General features: G+C 38.7%; 3 protein-coding genes across 7 annotated transcripts; all 3 read left to right on the plus strand.

Annotated features, from left to right (window-relative positions):
* Positions 1-404: 404 nt before the first annotated feature.
* On the plus strand, positions 405-5,028 carry zgc:77752 (uncharacterized protein LOC393862 homolog). Of its 4 annotated transcripts, none has more exons than XM_068313696.1 (13): positions 405-773; positions 1,171-1,362; positions 1,457-1,546; positions 1,828-1,946; positions 2,222-2,359; positions 2,485-2,756; positions 2,867-3,169; positions 3,258-3,512; positions 3,604-3,720; positions 3,818-3,919; positions 4,047-4,127; positions 4,234-4,344; positions 4,436-5,028. In XM_068313696.1, the coding sequence occupies exons 1-13, from the start codon at positions 739-741 to the stop codon at positions 4,556-4,558; spliced, it is 1,938 nt and encodes a 645-aa protein (XP_068169797.1). In that variant the 5' UTR covers positions 405-738; the 3' UTR covers positions 4,559-5,028. The 4 variants fall into 4 exon arrangements, with proteins under 4 accessions (XP_068169797.1, XP_068169798.1, XP_068169799.1 ...); XM_068313697.1 differs by having other exon boundaries at positions 409-773; positions 1,457-1,537; XM_068313698.1 differs by lacking the exon at positions 405-773 and having other exon boundaries at positions 1,175-1,336.
* Positions 5,029-6,810: 1,782 nt separating this feature from the next.
* On the plus strand, positions 6,811-8,674 carry cimap1b (ciliary microtubule associated protein 1B). The gene is made up of 6 exons (XM_068313777.1): positions 6,811-7,430; positions 7,530-7,733; positions 7,877-7,978; positions 8,059-8,180; positions 8,289-8,429; positions 8,506-8,674. The coding sequence occupies exons 1-6, from the start codon at positions 7,319-7,321 to the stop codon at positions 8,596-8,598; spliced, it is 774 nt and encodes a 257-aa protein (XP_068169878.1). The 5' UTR covers positions 6,811-7,318; the 3' UTR covers positions 8,599-8,674.
* An 832-nt stretch (positions 8,675-9,506) lies between these two features.
* rabl2 (RAB, member of RAS oncogene family-like 2) lies at positions 9,507-12,885 on the plus strand. 2 transcript variants are annotated; one of them, XM_068313312.1, is made up of 8 exons: positions 9,507-9,905; positions 10,057-10,086; positions 10,218-10,297; positions 10,444-10,523; positions 10,845-10,956; positions 11,145-11,242; positions 11,541-11,624; positions 11,900-12,885. In XM_068313312.1, exons 1-8 carry the CDS (start codon positions 9,799-9,801, stop codon positions 11,978-11,980), a joined length of 672 nt encoding a protein of 223 aa, XP_068169413.1. In that variant the 5' UTR covers positions 9,507-9,798; the 3' UTR covers positions 11,981-12,885. The 2 variants fall into 2 exon arrangements, with proteins under 2 accessions (XP_068169413.1, XP_068169414.1); XM_068313313.1 differs by having other exon boundaries at positions 9,785-9,895.
* The last annotated feature ends 388 nt before the right edge of the window (positions 12,886-13,273 follow it).

Consider the following 13,273-nt stretch of genomic DNA (forward strand, 5'->3'; position numbering starts at 1 on the left):
TGCATTCTGGCTGCTGACTCCCAGCTTCCTAGATGTGGACCTTGTTAGACGGATTTAAAAATCTTTGAACCCCGGAGAAAACCGTAAATCAGCAGAGTCGACTTACTGCATCCTTCCGTGTTAATCCTGATGGGATCCGTTTGCTTTGCTCAGAATGCTTGACATTTTCACCAGCTCAACATTGTTGCCTGAAAATAGCTAATTAATGTATTTTGAGTATGGTAGCACCCCTCCCAACAGGCTACTCTATGTTTGGTGTGGTTTTGCTGTAGGTGGAATGAACAAAAATGCTTTTTTGAGCATCTTATGTTATTATAGACCAGAAATATGGCCATGGGGGAGAACAGTTGGACTAGCTTCGTATGGGGTTTGTATATGCACAAGCTGAGTGCTGTCCTCAGCAGCCAGTGGAAATGCTGCAGTGTAATGGAACATCAGAGAGGATGACAGCAGCAATGCAGATCATTGTCAAATTGATAAAAATTACTGTAGCAGCTGCCAGGTAATTAGGACATTAATCAATATTATTTCTAGGTGAAGGAATAAGCATTATGTAATTGGCTTGCTATAATATCTGTTGTAATGTCTTTATGACAGCTAATCAGGCTTAGTGAACTGGGTCAGCACAGTTGTATGTTTGTGTGTATCTGTAATCAGCAGGGTGGGTCAGGGTAGAGGAACAAACGTGTATTTAGCCGCTTTCCACTTTCTCCCATTGAAACTCTGGAAATGCTTTAAATGGGATTTACAACTCCATCCTACAACATAACAAGGTATTTGACTTCCCATTGATTACATTCCATTAGAGTGCTACATTGAGTATTACCTTTTACTGTAGTCTAGATACAGTACTTAGCTATTTTTCATGTCCTTTTTAGGACCTATGGTTTATTTTTCTTTATATTTCTTTGCACTCTACGTTAAGAATAAAGACATCTGTAGTAACAGCTAAGTCAGCCATTATTGAATGTCATACTATATTGAGGAGGCAGAAGACAGGGTTAGATGGAGGCAACTGAACGCTGTGGCGACCCCTGAAGGGAAAAGCCAAAAGGAAAAGAAGAAGATGCGTGATATGCAAGGTGTATCTCAGGGACCAGTTGGGGCACAATCCTTCACGTATGAAGTGTATATAGATCATGCTGACCAATGGGGTTACTCCTGGTGCAGGATGATGTCAACTTTCACCTCACACATACCGGTACCACGACCCTCTTACACCCAAGCCAGGGAGAACCTGGTAAAGGCAATCCCACCCAAACTCCTCTGTCTGCTGGCCTGTGGAGGAAAAGATTGTCGCTATGAAGGACCAGAATGCTGGAAATCAAACCAACAGGTGATTCGAGGCCTTTTTTCCTCCTGGTAAGATCAGATTATTGCACTTATACTGATTTTACCGAATTATGTACTTTTTTAAAATGATAGTTCACTGATCGTGAACGTCTTCTCATTACAGGGTCACAGATGACATAATTGCCATGGCACGGCCGTCCAATAATCTAATTGAGAAATACAGCATCATTGAACAGTTTCAAAGGTCATCAGTGTAATGTTTGTGGTTCTCCTTAGCATCTGTTCTTTATGTGATAATCATGAATAGTGTGATGATATTATGTCCCCTTATTGTACAACTACTGTAACTATGCCTGCACAGGTTATTTATGGAAATTTTTTAAATAAAAATATGATCCTTCAAAACAATTTTATTTTACAAATTCTGGATAAAATTCTGTTTAAATGTGTCGAGATATGCCAGTCTTAAGCTACAAACACAACTCCAATGTCAACAGTTATATTCATGATAAATCTATTTATTTATCCTCTTAGGTTGAACATCCGATCAATTATCAATATGCAGCTTCCAGGAGAGCATGCTCACTGTGGTCCACCTCTAGACCCAGAAAGCGGTTTCACCTACTCTCCACAGATCTTCATGGAGAATGACAGTGAGTTCTGTATTACTCATTAACTGTTACATGAGGCATATTTGTGCATTTCATCCAACTTAAAATCTAGAAACCTGCATATGAATGAACAGCAACAGTAAAGGTTTGAATTAATCTGATAAGAGACAGTTATGGTTTACACAGGTCAGGCAGCAACAAATTCTGAATTAAATCATGTACAGTGTGTTGAATTTATAAATTGATAAAAAACCTAAAGACAAAGTCAATTTTTTTTACCAAGCTTTTCATGTGTGCACATATTTGTCTATTTGCAGTTTACTTTTACAACTTCGGGATGCCAGATTTTGGTGTGTCCTCGTTGGTTGGTATTATTGATGGGGTGAAAGTCTTGGCATTTGCAGTAAGAGAAGGAAGAGTGGCTGTGCATTGCCATGCAGGCCTGGGCAGGACAGGTACAATGAAACATACATATACAGTATTTTCCATCATTAATGTACACACCACATGTACATACATACATAAATGCATGCAATGCTTTCATGCATGTTCAGTGTGTTTGCCCATTTTTTCTCAACAGGTGTCCTGATAGCTTGTTACTTGATCTACATTTTGCGCATCAGCCCAAGTGAGGCTGTTCACTATGTTCGGATTAAACGACCTCGTTCTATCCAAACCCGGGCACAGATCAGCCAGGTGTTTGACTTTGCTCGATTACTTGGTACACAGCTGGTCCAATACCCAGACCTCAGCCTGAGACATGGAGCCCCTTTCACCCTACAGCACTACCTAAATCGACAGGCATTACTGCTACATGGCCAGGAGGCACGTATCCTCAGAGATACACCAAAGGTTAGGATTTTATTTTTATGCTACATTGGTCCCAGTCATTAAAACAAACTACACCGTTAGAACACTATGGTGCCTCCTCCTGTTTCAACATCTCTTGACTGTCTCGGTAGGTGGTGTACCTCTTGTGTGTGCGTCTGTCCTGCCTAGCTCTGGGTCTCCCTGCTCCTCCAGAGGTCCATGCCGAGCTAGAGAAGAGGTCTGCCCTGAAAACCTTGAGCAGGACTGTGAGGGAGACCTTGGTATCCAAACAGTATCTCCCTTTATTGAGGGAGGGTTATAAGGGCTCGTGGGTGGACTCAGAGTCAGTATCTTCCTGGGATGACCAGCTGGGACTCCGAGAGAGAGGGAGAGAGATACTACTGGAAAAACGCAGCTACAGCGACTCTGATCTTAGCAAGATTACACTACAAGAGGTCGAATTTCTCATGCCCAGAATTTCTAAACATTAATTAGAAAATATTTATACAACCATTTCTAACTTTCATGTGTTCTGTTTGAAAGGATTTGGAGTTGAGTCCATACTATACATCAGCAATTGGAACTGGAAGGCAATGGTGTGCGAAGGATCTCACACGAACTGATCTGAGATCAGTTAGTCCAAGTCTTATTGCAGTTTCACCAGGTTATCAAAGCAGGAAAAAGTTGTCACATACACTCAATATTCCAATATCCAATGTAAGAACAAGCAACATCTGTACTAAAAGAGCTAGGAACACAGCCAAAAAGACATTTCTCAAATGCAGCTCAAACACTGAGGTAAATATGTTTTGCACTGTGAAGAAGGCTGACTGTAAAGGAAGTTCTTGATGAAAGTGTTCTTACAAATTCTGATCTTTGTCACATAAAGTTGTGCAGAAATCCATGTAATCCAGGCCTGACCTCAGTTGCCCGTGCTGTTGCCAGGGCAATGGCAGACCAAGGTCCTCCAGGAGAGACCATTCTGCAAAGATCTATTCTGCTGCAGGTAAAAAAAAAACACTTCAGCAAACTAATTTTACATAAAATATTGATTTTGAGCTTTTCAACTACTGAACTACTGCTGCTGCCCTCCTTTTAAACAGGAGGAACTGAACATGAGTGACTGTGGTTGGGCTCTACTGGTTACTGAATTAGATCCTCATGTTCTCAGTTGCCTACTATGGACGTGGCTGGACAAGTTAAGGGTCAGTTGCACCAAGAAAGAGGGCCTAATGTTAAAATTTCCAATTGAAGATTGAATGATTTGAATCTCAATCTACACTTATCATACTTTAGTAGATATCTTTTTCTGTTACTATCAATATCTCCTAGGAGCCTGTTATAAGTGCAGACGATATAGTCAAGTTGAGTTGTGGAGCAAACAATAGAAAGCCTCTCAATGTCCTCAAGAAGGTAAGACAACTGTGAGATCTTTGTCTCGTGCATATTCTTGTCTTTGCACCTTGAATCTCTTAGGGTAAGATTTTCAAAAGTTGTTATCTGTGTGTCATCATTGCAGCCACAGAGGGACACCATCTATTGTCTTCTGAGCTGTGTGAGTACGGTCACCAGCTTGTGTCCACACAGAGAGGAGGCAGTGCTACAACGACTGATGCGGACACTTACGAGGGTAGGTCAAATGTAGTATCACAGTATGACAAAGAGTATGTGAGGTTGTACTGTTTAGGTCAGTAACTTCCTTTTTTGTGAAAAACCAACAGCGCTCCCGAGAGGAATTGGGGAGTCTGACAAATTTGATGAAGGTCTTGCAGGCCAGCTTGAGAGAAACCTTCCACCACTCCAGATACCTCACCAGGACTTGCAGCACCAATGCTGCACTCTGAAGAGCTGATTGAAATAGAATGGAGCAGCTTTTTTCTCAATTAAGTGATATTTTTTCATCCTGAGCACCTGATTTTGTGCAATCGAGAAGCGTAAAAGCCATTTTTACAATAGGAATAGGAAGAATAAATAAGACAGTGTCTGACACCTTAATCCAGTATAGCTGCTTTGGTTTCAGGGCCTTGTAGCTGTGCATATTGGCCTGCTGTCAAGACTTACTGTGGTGCCAGAAAAGAACAGAGCCATGGCTAATGCTATTGGCAACACCTTTGTGTGTGTCTGCTTTTCTCACTATGAAAAGTGTTGGTGCAGAGAGGTTTCCTCTCAGTTCGGTCCTGACTCCTCATCTAGATAGTACCATTAAAATCCAATTATATGTATCCTTTTATGTTTAATATCACGTTTTACATTGGATGTAGATTCAACATTAACTGCCTCTGTTTTGTTTTGATATGACAAATAAATTGACAATATGAACTATGATCTCACTCACTCACTCACCTCACTCAGTCTCTCTGGTTCAAACTTTGCTGATGCCAAGAACACTGTTGGTACTCATACTGTAATACTAGTCACAAACCAGTCAACACATATGCTTTTCAATACAAAGAATCACAACTAAGGTATATTAGTGTACAGAATTTTATATGGCTCACCATGACCTGCAGGTACAAAGTCAGTCTTGTGTGGTTCTGATAGATTAGGATAAATCCCTAACCACCTCATATAGGAACATAAATGCTGTTGAGACTATGTTTCATTGAGTATAAAAAAAATAAAGACCAGGTTGGTGTACCTAGATAGGGCCACTCCTATATCATGAGTCACCCTGCATGATATGCTAATATTAGAACTCAGTGTCATTGAAATAATGCTTACAGAATTAATGGTCTATAGCCTGTTCCACCCTTTCATACTTCAATCATTTATAAAATACGCATACCAAATGTTTTTAATTCACATTTTGTAAATTGTTGCACTGTTCACATACGTATCCTTAGCAAACAGATAATAATGATGTTTGTCTCTATGGAAACATTGTCATAGTGAAGTTGACAATTACTAAACACTCTACGCTTAGGTTTGGTGCACATACAGAGAACAGAGTTCCAACAATAAAACCAACACAGAGGGATATTTACAGCAGGATCAGGGTTTCGATGAGGTAAAACTATTTTATACACTTACTTTAAGACAGTAACTGAACCCAGACCTGAACAAAGCTTAAAGTGGTCAATGTTTCCATTTGGTAGACATCTTGTGGTTTTGATACACGCTACTTTGGGTGAATGATATTCACAACTACATAGAAAATGGCACAGATATTTTCAATATTTCCCTAGACTAGGGACATTACAGAAATTTGGCTCTGTCAGTACAAGATGATTGAGGCGAAAAGAGAAGATGAGTACAAGATGTTTGAGGAACATTAACAGTCCAGCATGTATGGTTCAGGAAATTGTCTGAAAATAAAATTCCAAATGCCATTGGAAGATATGAGTTGGATAATACTAATGTTTATAATAAAACAGACTTGTTCACTTGAGCGTGTTTTTAGCTACCAAAGGAGGGGATGATTAGGAAATGTCTGTCACTTGGATGGCTATAAGTAGACATCTAGACACGACTATATCCTACCTACTTGATTTTAAAGAACAATTTTCATGCTTATCACCCTTTTAATCACCAGGTTTCTTGTTGTAAAGCACTTTAGTCATTTCAAAATCTTGAAAGTATTTACAAAGGTAAGGAAATACAGTACCTGAAATGCCAGGTATAGAGTAGTTAGCAATTCTAATGATGACTGCCTTTACATTGAAGAAAAATAACCTTGGAAATAGTTTCTAGGCTGTAAAAACAAAACACTGTTGCTCCTCTCACAGTGATACCTTTTATACATTTGTCATTGGTTGTTGCCTCATTGCAAGGCAAATGAAATGTAAAATGTGGTCTTCCATAATGTCGGATCCAGTTTACTGTTGTTCACTCACCTTTATACCTTTACACCTTTATAGTGAATCTGCACGTGTTTATCTACAATACAAATTGGTGCCAGTGTCAGTCAGAATGTCATGACAGTTTATGTCAGTATCTTGTGTGTCTGCCTCAAAAATTCAAATTCTTATATGTAACTTTCTAAATTTCGCGTAATAATGGAAGGATGTAAATGACTGGGTGTTACATATTGATTGGCCTATCATCATTTGTCACAAAAGTCACAAAATTTTAAATTGTAGGTGAAAACATGATTCAATCCAATGTCAGTGTGCAAGCTTGCTAATATGCATTGGTGTTATTTTATAGCCTATCCATCCATCCCCCTGTCTTTCCGTCTGGCTAACCCTAAATCCAATGCTGACACTTAATCCATAGCTAACATTGTAGTTCAACAGCAAGGCAGTGGTTGGGTTCAGTACAGGTGATATGTTTCTTCCAGTCGTCCATCCCCAGGTCTCCTTGTTGTTGCTGAGTGTGCGAGTCCCTAAAGACAACGCTAGATTCCCAGTTTGAAGTTTTGACAATATGCCACTCAGTATCCAAGGTCAGCTATGATGTTTGGTGCGTAATAACACATTTCATGTACTGGCCATGCTGATTAATTGGCTTTAATTGAACTGCCGGCTGTGTATTTCTTCCATTCCACAACTGTCCACTCCTAGAGTACCTGCGGCTGTAAGGGACTCGGCCATCGAACCAACTTCTGAACTGTTCCTTTGTTGCAACGTGTCTTTTCTTTTCTGTAACAACTCTCCTCCAGGATTATGTCAAGCACTGACCCTTGGGTTGGTACATGGAGGCCCCACAAGCCAAGAGGGCCAATAGCTGCCATGTATAGTAGCCCAGGACCCAAGTATGCACTGCCTGTACTCATAGGTATAACCATAAGGCCATGAGATCTTTTTGAAAGGGTTACATCATCACCAACACAATATTTTCAATGATGACTGATACTGATGTTGATTCCTCCTAAAGGCATTTCTAAACATGATCCTACTAAATACAAAGCACCACTGTTCAGCTTTGGGACACGCCATAACCAGGCAAGTTCTGATTGTTCCCCTGGACCGAGATACCTCATCCCCTCCAACATCACCAGAGCAGGACAGGATGGAACTCCTGCGTTTTCACTACACAGTCGTCCAAAGGAACCAGGGCTTTTCAAGGCCCCGGGACCTGGTCAGTAAAGCCCCTTACAAGTTGAAGCACAATTTTCACATAAAGATACTGCTGGTCTATCTCTGACAGCAGACATTATGGTGAATGACATATCATTTGAGCTCAGTAGACAGCAGTATCTTCTAATGACTGTGGTGTTTCAGGAGACTACTCTCCAGAGCGTTCAGTAAAGTGGACCTTCCACTCTGCTCCTGCTTTTTCTCTATCTGGGAGGAGTAAAGAATGCGGAAATAGCCAAACACCAGGTAAGTTATTACATTTGGTGTTTGCTCAAGTGTTGGATTATGAAAATGAATGGCACAAAGAATACTTGTTCAAATTCCAGGTCCAGCTGCCTACACGCTGCCCACTGTGCTGGGATACAAAACTGTGATCACTCCTGCAGCTCCAACCTACTCTCTCTCTGGCCGCAGCAAAACTGGAAGCTTCCACGAAGACCTGAAGAAAGTATGTACTTTGTTTTGTTTTTAGATCCTTACAATTTAAGTCAAAATTTAAAATAATCTAGAAATATTGTGGATTATTTTCATTCTCCATGTTTTGTCACGCCTCCAGACCCCTGGCCCCGCTGCCTACAAGGTTGTGGACCCTTGTATTTATAGGCAAAAACCTCCCCAATTCAGCATGGCAGGTCGCAACTTTATACCTGATGGAACAATTAAGAAACCTGGACCAGGTGCACACCATGCTGAACAGGTGAGATTCGTTACTTCTTATTTGCTCACCACATATTTTGCATTTTGATCATTCCTTCATATTTTTCTCTTCTTAGGTGACCATCACAAGAGCAAAAGCTCCAAGGTTCTCCTTTGGAGTGCGACACTCACAATATGTTTCACCACTCATTGTAGATGTGAATGAATAATGTCCAAAAACTACTCAAATTTTACAAGCAGCACCACAAAAGCAGGAAAAACACAAAATATTAAAAATCACACTTAATTGACAGCTCTATTGCATAGCTACTTATGATTTTGTCTAGGCTGTGACCACTATCAGTATTTTCATTAAATTACAGTACATAATAAAAAAAAATGTTTCAACGGTGACGTGTCTGAGCTTTGTATTAATGCAATACAATTTTTAAGAAATCAACAAACCCTCATTGTCACTGGTAAATAACTAAATCCAACTGGATAAAGTCAGGATAGAATTTATATTATATCACACTTAAAATCCAGGTAATTACCTTCAGTAATGTGGTGTTTTGAAATCAGACAAATATTTCATGAACACCATGGGTGTCTAAACAAGGTTGTAATTGCATAACTGGTCTAGCTGAAACTAAACAGAAAATGAGTTTTACAAATATGAATTTTAAGAGAACAGAAGGCGCAGAATTGTTCTTTATGATTAAAGGTTGCACTACTGCGTTTTAAAAAATGATCCTTTGAACTAAACAAATGAATGGTAGTCTGAATGTAACAAACTTAGAAAGAATTGTACTGGTAGTGCTCCTACTGGTGTAAATATTGGTGAATACTAGCACAGGATAATTCGAGTAATCACAAACAAGTTTGCTCAGATATCTTTGAATGGTGGGTGAAGCCGGGTAAGGCAAAATCTTGTGTGAAGATTGATTTTGAGTATATTAGTTATGACAAGATATTTGCGTTACATTTGGTAAGACATTTAAAATATATTTTTTCGAACTCTTAATAAAAACATAATAATCATAAAGTATTTTAGACCGGCACCTGTTAGGACAGCAGGAAATATGAAAGAGAGGTCCTTTCAGCGTCTTGGTTGCATAGAAACGCTGGTGACGTTTGTTGTACCTAGCTGCGTGCGGGAAATGAAGTAAGCTTTAATTTTGACAGATAATCGTGATTTACGCGAGACATTAAGTGATGTTTGGATAAATAATATATGTTAACAGTTTCCATTGACTCTAATTCAGGTGAATCACATGATGGTAACCGGTTTACCGGCAGGGTAGTCAAGAATTATCCCATGCTAGCTCCTGAGAGGCTAATTTCCCCCCCCCCACGCATACATTTTCCTTGATTTGTCTCTGGCTGATATAATAAGAGTTATCGAGTGATTGAGAGTTGAAATAAGGGAAATGGCGGGGGACATTAGTAGCATCCCTGAACTGGACCAAAAAAAGTACGAATCAGACGAACAAGTGAAGATCATCTGCCTGGGAGACAGCGCAGTCGGTAAATCCAAGTACGTAATGGCTGTAATACTCGTAGGCTCCGTGTAACTGTTTAGTGTGTGAACAGATAAACTGACACATGTGTAATATAATTGATGTCCCCAGTGAGGATACGTTATGTTGTATTCACTCTTTTATTCCCCCCCCTTTTTCCCCTAACAGGCTGATGGAGAGGTTTCTAATGGACGAATAGTATCCTTCTTTTTGCATCTTTATACATCAAAAAAGTTATTTTCGACACATTTAACATATTACCAACACGTGAACACAAACCCGTGACGCGTGGAATCAGATTAAGAGGTTACAATTCTTAACTTTTGCAGTCGCCCCCAGCAGCTGTCAACATACGCATTGACCCTCTACAAACACACAGCAACTGTAGGAAACAAGACTGTTGTGGTCGGTAAGTGTTGTTTCAATTACTTTTGCTCCGCTCAGGGTAATGACAGAATTTTTTTTTTCCTAAATTGTCTTAAAATGGGTCCTATAAATTAAACCCTGAATTTTTATTTATCTTTTTAATCAGCCACTTATTTATGTGATTCACAGATTTCTGGGACACTGCTGGTCAAGAAAGATTTCAGAGCATGCATCCCTCCTACTACCATAAAGCGCATGCATGCATCATGGTAAAACACACTGTTCTTTTGTAGATAGTTGTTTTCAGCAATTCTGAATCTTGTAAAAAAAAAAAAAAAAAAGACAAGAAAATAACAATTGGCTATGAAACAAAATTTTAGTATAAATCGCTTACAGGGGACAATAAAATGATGACATGCACCTCTCACATTTACAGTTTGCTTGTTTGTTTGTATGCTTCAGCATGAATTATAAGATGTGAAAGGTTATTCTTTAACAGCAATCAGAATGAAAAAAATGGTCATTGGTAGGTGCCATATTTTCAGCAATAAAAAGTGGAACTCTTTGTAAATGTCTTTTCTTTTGTTTAGGTTTTTGATGTCCAAAGGAAGATCACGTATAAAAATCTAACTGTTTGGTTTAAGGAGCTGAGAGAGTACAGACCGGAGATACCCTGTTGTGTAGTTGCCAACAAAATTGATGGTGAGTCTGGCTCAACAACCAAAAGTATAATCAATATCCAGCCTTTATTTTTGTATCAAATGTGAACCGGAGAGCAGAAGTTCTTTTATTTGTTTGCATACATGATGTTCACTATGCTTTTAACTGTTTGACCCGAAAAGTTGTCTTGAAAATTATAGATGTGAACATTTTGTTTTTAATATCTGCAGCTGATTTAAAGGTAACACAGAGAAGCTTTAACTTTGGAAAGAAGCAAGGACTCCCTTTTTATTTTGTGTCAGCTGCTGATGGAACTAATGTAGTTAAGGTTTGAAGCTTTTTCTCATTTTCTTTTAATATTAGCCCTACATTCAATTATTTAAGTATTTAAAAAGCACAAATAACCCTAAAATTATCTTTATTAAATATTACAAGTTGTTTGTCTGCATATGTAACAGTAATTACTGTAGATTGTGCTAAATTACAATCTGAATTAAATTACTGTATTGTGTAATCAAATTAATTCAGATTGTAATTTAGCACAATCTGAAAATTATCTGATTATTATCCAGACATCTTGAACTTTCTGTCAGTGTTGATAGTTTTGAATGAAACTGTCCAATCAGATGTTCAGAGAGATGATCAAGAGAGCAGTGGACTACAAGCAAAACCCCAGTGACTTCATGGATGAAGTGATGCAAGAATTAGAGGTAGATCCCTGAATTTTTTTCCCCATTTTCCTGGTAAAACAAAGGAAAGGACATTGGACTTGCTCTTCCCCAAGGACTCAGCTCCAAAATTTTTAAAAGAACATATTCGTTACAATTGCAAAGCTTAATAATTTTTCTGTATCTTAATTTTTTTATGTTATTTGTACAGAAATGGCGTCCTGTTCACCTTCTTTCATCTGTTTTTCTGCTCTTGTGAAGTAAAGGGGTTTCAATATGTCTTGGGAGTATATTAATAAAGTTTGTCTTTCTCTAAGAATTTTGACCTGGAGAAGAAAGAAGATAATTCAGAAGCAGATGAGGATGGATTGGAAGCAGAGAGTCCCGAGTTGGTCTGATGGATGCTCCAATCATCTCCTATCATCTCATGGATAATTTATTCTTCTTTGGAGTTGAAGCTGTGAATAGATCATGCTTTTAAAAAGTGTTAGAGACTTGTGTGGTGGACATCAGGAACAGGCCCACTGTTCGTCCTTATTAATGTTGTTGGTCTGCTTTGTAACCACTTGAGGTAGAAAAAAAAATGTTCTTCAGGTTTTGAGCCCCTGCCCCCTTTCTCTGTGACATTGGCAAGGAAATGAACCTAGTGTAACGATTTCATAAATTTTACTATTTACTAGGTTGTACTCATTCCTCACTTCATCCTGACTAACCTTTGCTACTTCCTGGTCCACAACAGCCACCTCTTTTAGTCTTTGTTTTCTCTCATTTTTCCTGCTCATCAACTCTTCAAAGGTTGTATTCATTGTGACTCATACCTTTTCTGACCAGACTATAATGGTAGGAAATCCCACAATGAGAATGTGTATTTGCTTGTTGTGTCATGCCATGTGTGAAGAATGTGAAGAAATAGAAACAAACCTGCACAGAACAAAGACACCTTATGATTGTGATCTGCATTTGCTGCTACTGAATTTTGTGTTGGAAGTTGTGTGTAGTTCTAGCAGGAGGCTGCATCTGATGGCTCTTTTGTGACTTTTCCGTTTTTGTAGTAAAAGTTTACATCTCTTTAAATGAAAATGTAATGTACCATGTAATCAAATTATTGTGTCTTTCTGACCTATAGAGATCCAGCATTAGTTACATTAGTGGCGGGCCATTATCTGGTGCCTGCTCTAGGTTGCAACCACCAGTTATGAATAACAAAGTAATATAGTACTGGTAATACTTTTAGTTGTCTAAGGATTGCTTATCAAAACAAATATGTTTTACAACAATCAAAAACAAAATGTACAAGATGGATGTAGACCAATTGTTATATGTAATAAAAGTTAGAAATTGTAAAAATGGTAAACATGGATTGGTATAACTGCAAATACAATATTTGTAAAAATTGTAAACGAAACAATTGGGATTGTACAAAAGTCAAAAGACAACAGCAATTCTCACTTATCACTCGCTTAATCTCAGAATTCCTGATTTTATTGTCAGAAAAAACTGAATCATTACAGCAACAGTGTTAGTTTAAATAGGAAAAGTAAAAACTACCTGGTGATAACTACCAGGCTTTGGTGACAGCAGCAGGTAAACACATTCACAAATTATCACTAACTAATGGGGTGGGCTTTTGTAATTCACCGCAAAACTCCTATCGGGGTAGACAGACCATATGCTTCTGACCAACTCCGTGG

The sequence above is a fragment of the Antennarius striatus genome, chromosome 4 (genome assembly GCF_040054535.1).
Source record: "Antennarius striatus isolate MH-2024 chromosome 4, ASM4005453v1, whole genome shotgun sequence".
Taxonomy (NCBI): domain Eukaryota; kingdom Metazoa; phylum Chordata; class Actinopteri; order Lophiiformes; family Antennariidae; genus Antennarius; species Antennarius striatus.

What these genes read in the sequence shown, in the direction of transcription:
- zgc:77752 (XM_068313696.1), top strand. Translation starts at nt 739, where the DNA reads ATGGGATTTACAACTCCATCCTACAACATAACAAG. An exon ending in TGCAGGCCTGGGCAGGACAG is followed by an intron (nt 2,360 to 2,484) that starts GTACAATGAAAC and finishes TTTTCTCAACAG; the next exon opens with GTGTCCTGATAGCTTGTTAC. An exon ending in GCAAGATTACACTACAAGAG is followed by an intron (nt 3,170 to 3,257) that starts GTCGAATTTCTC and finishes TCTGTTTGAAAG; the next exon opens with GATTTGGAGTTGAGTCCATA.
- cimap1b (XM_068313777.1), top strand. Translation starts at nt 7,319, where the DNA reads ATGTCAAGCACTGACCCTTGGGTTGGTACATGGAGGCCCCACAAGCCA. An exon ending in TGCACTGCCTGTACTCATAG is followed by an intron (nt 7,431 to 7,529) that starts GTATAACCATAA and finishes TTCCTCCTAAAG; the next exon opens with GCATTTCTAAACATGATCCT. An exon ending in CGGAAATAGCCAAACACCAG is followed by an intron (nt 7,979 to 8,058) that starts GTAAGTTATTAC and finishes TTCAAATTCCAG; the next exon opens with GTCCAGCTGCCTACACGCTG.
- rabl2 (XM_068313312.1), top strand. Translation starts at nt 9,799, where the DNA reads ATGGCGGGGGACATTAGTAGCATCCCTGAACTGGACCAAAAAAAGTAC. An exon ending in AGGTTTCTAATGGACGAATA is followed by an intron (nt 10,087 to 10,217) that starts GTATCCTTCTTT and finishes TAACTTTTGCAG; the next exon opens with TCGCCCCCAGCAGCTGTCAA. An exon ending in AGTTGCCAACAAAATTGATG is followed by an intron (nt 10,957 to 11,144) that starts GTGAGTCTGGCT and finishes TAATATCTGCAG; the next exon opens with CTGATTTAAAGGTAACACAG.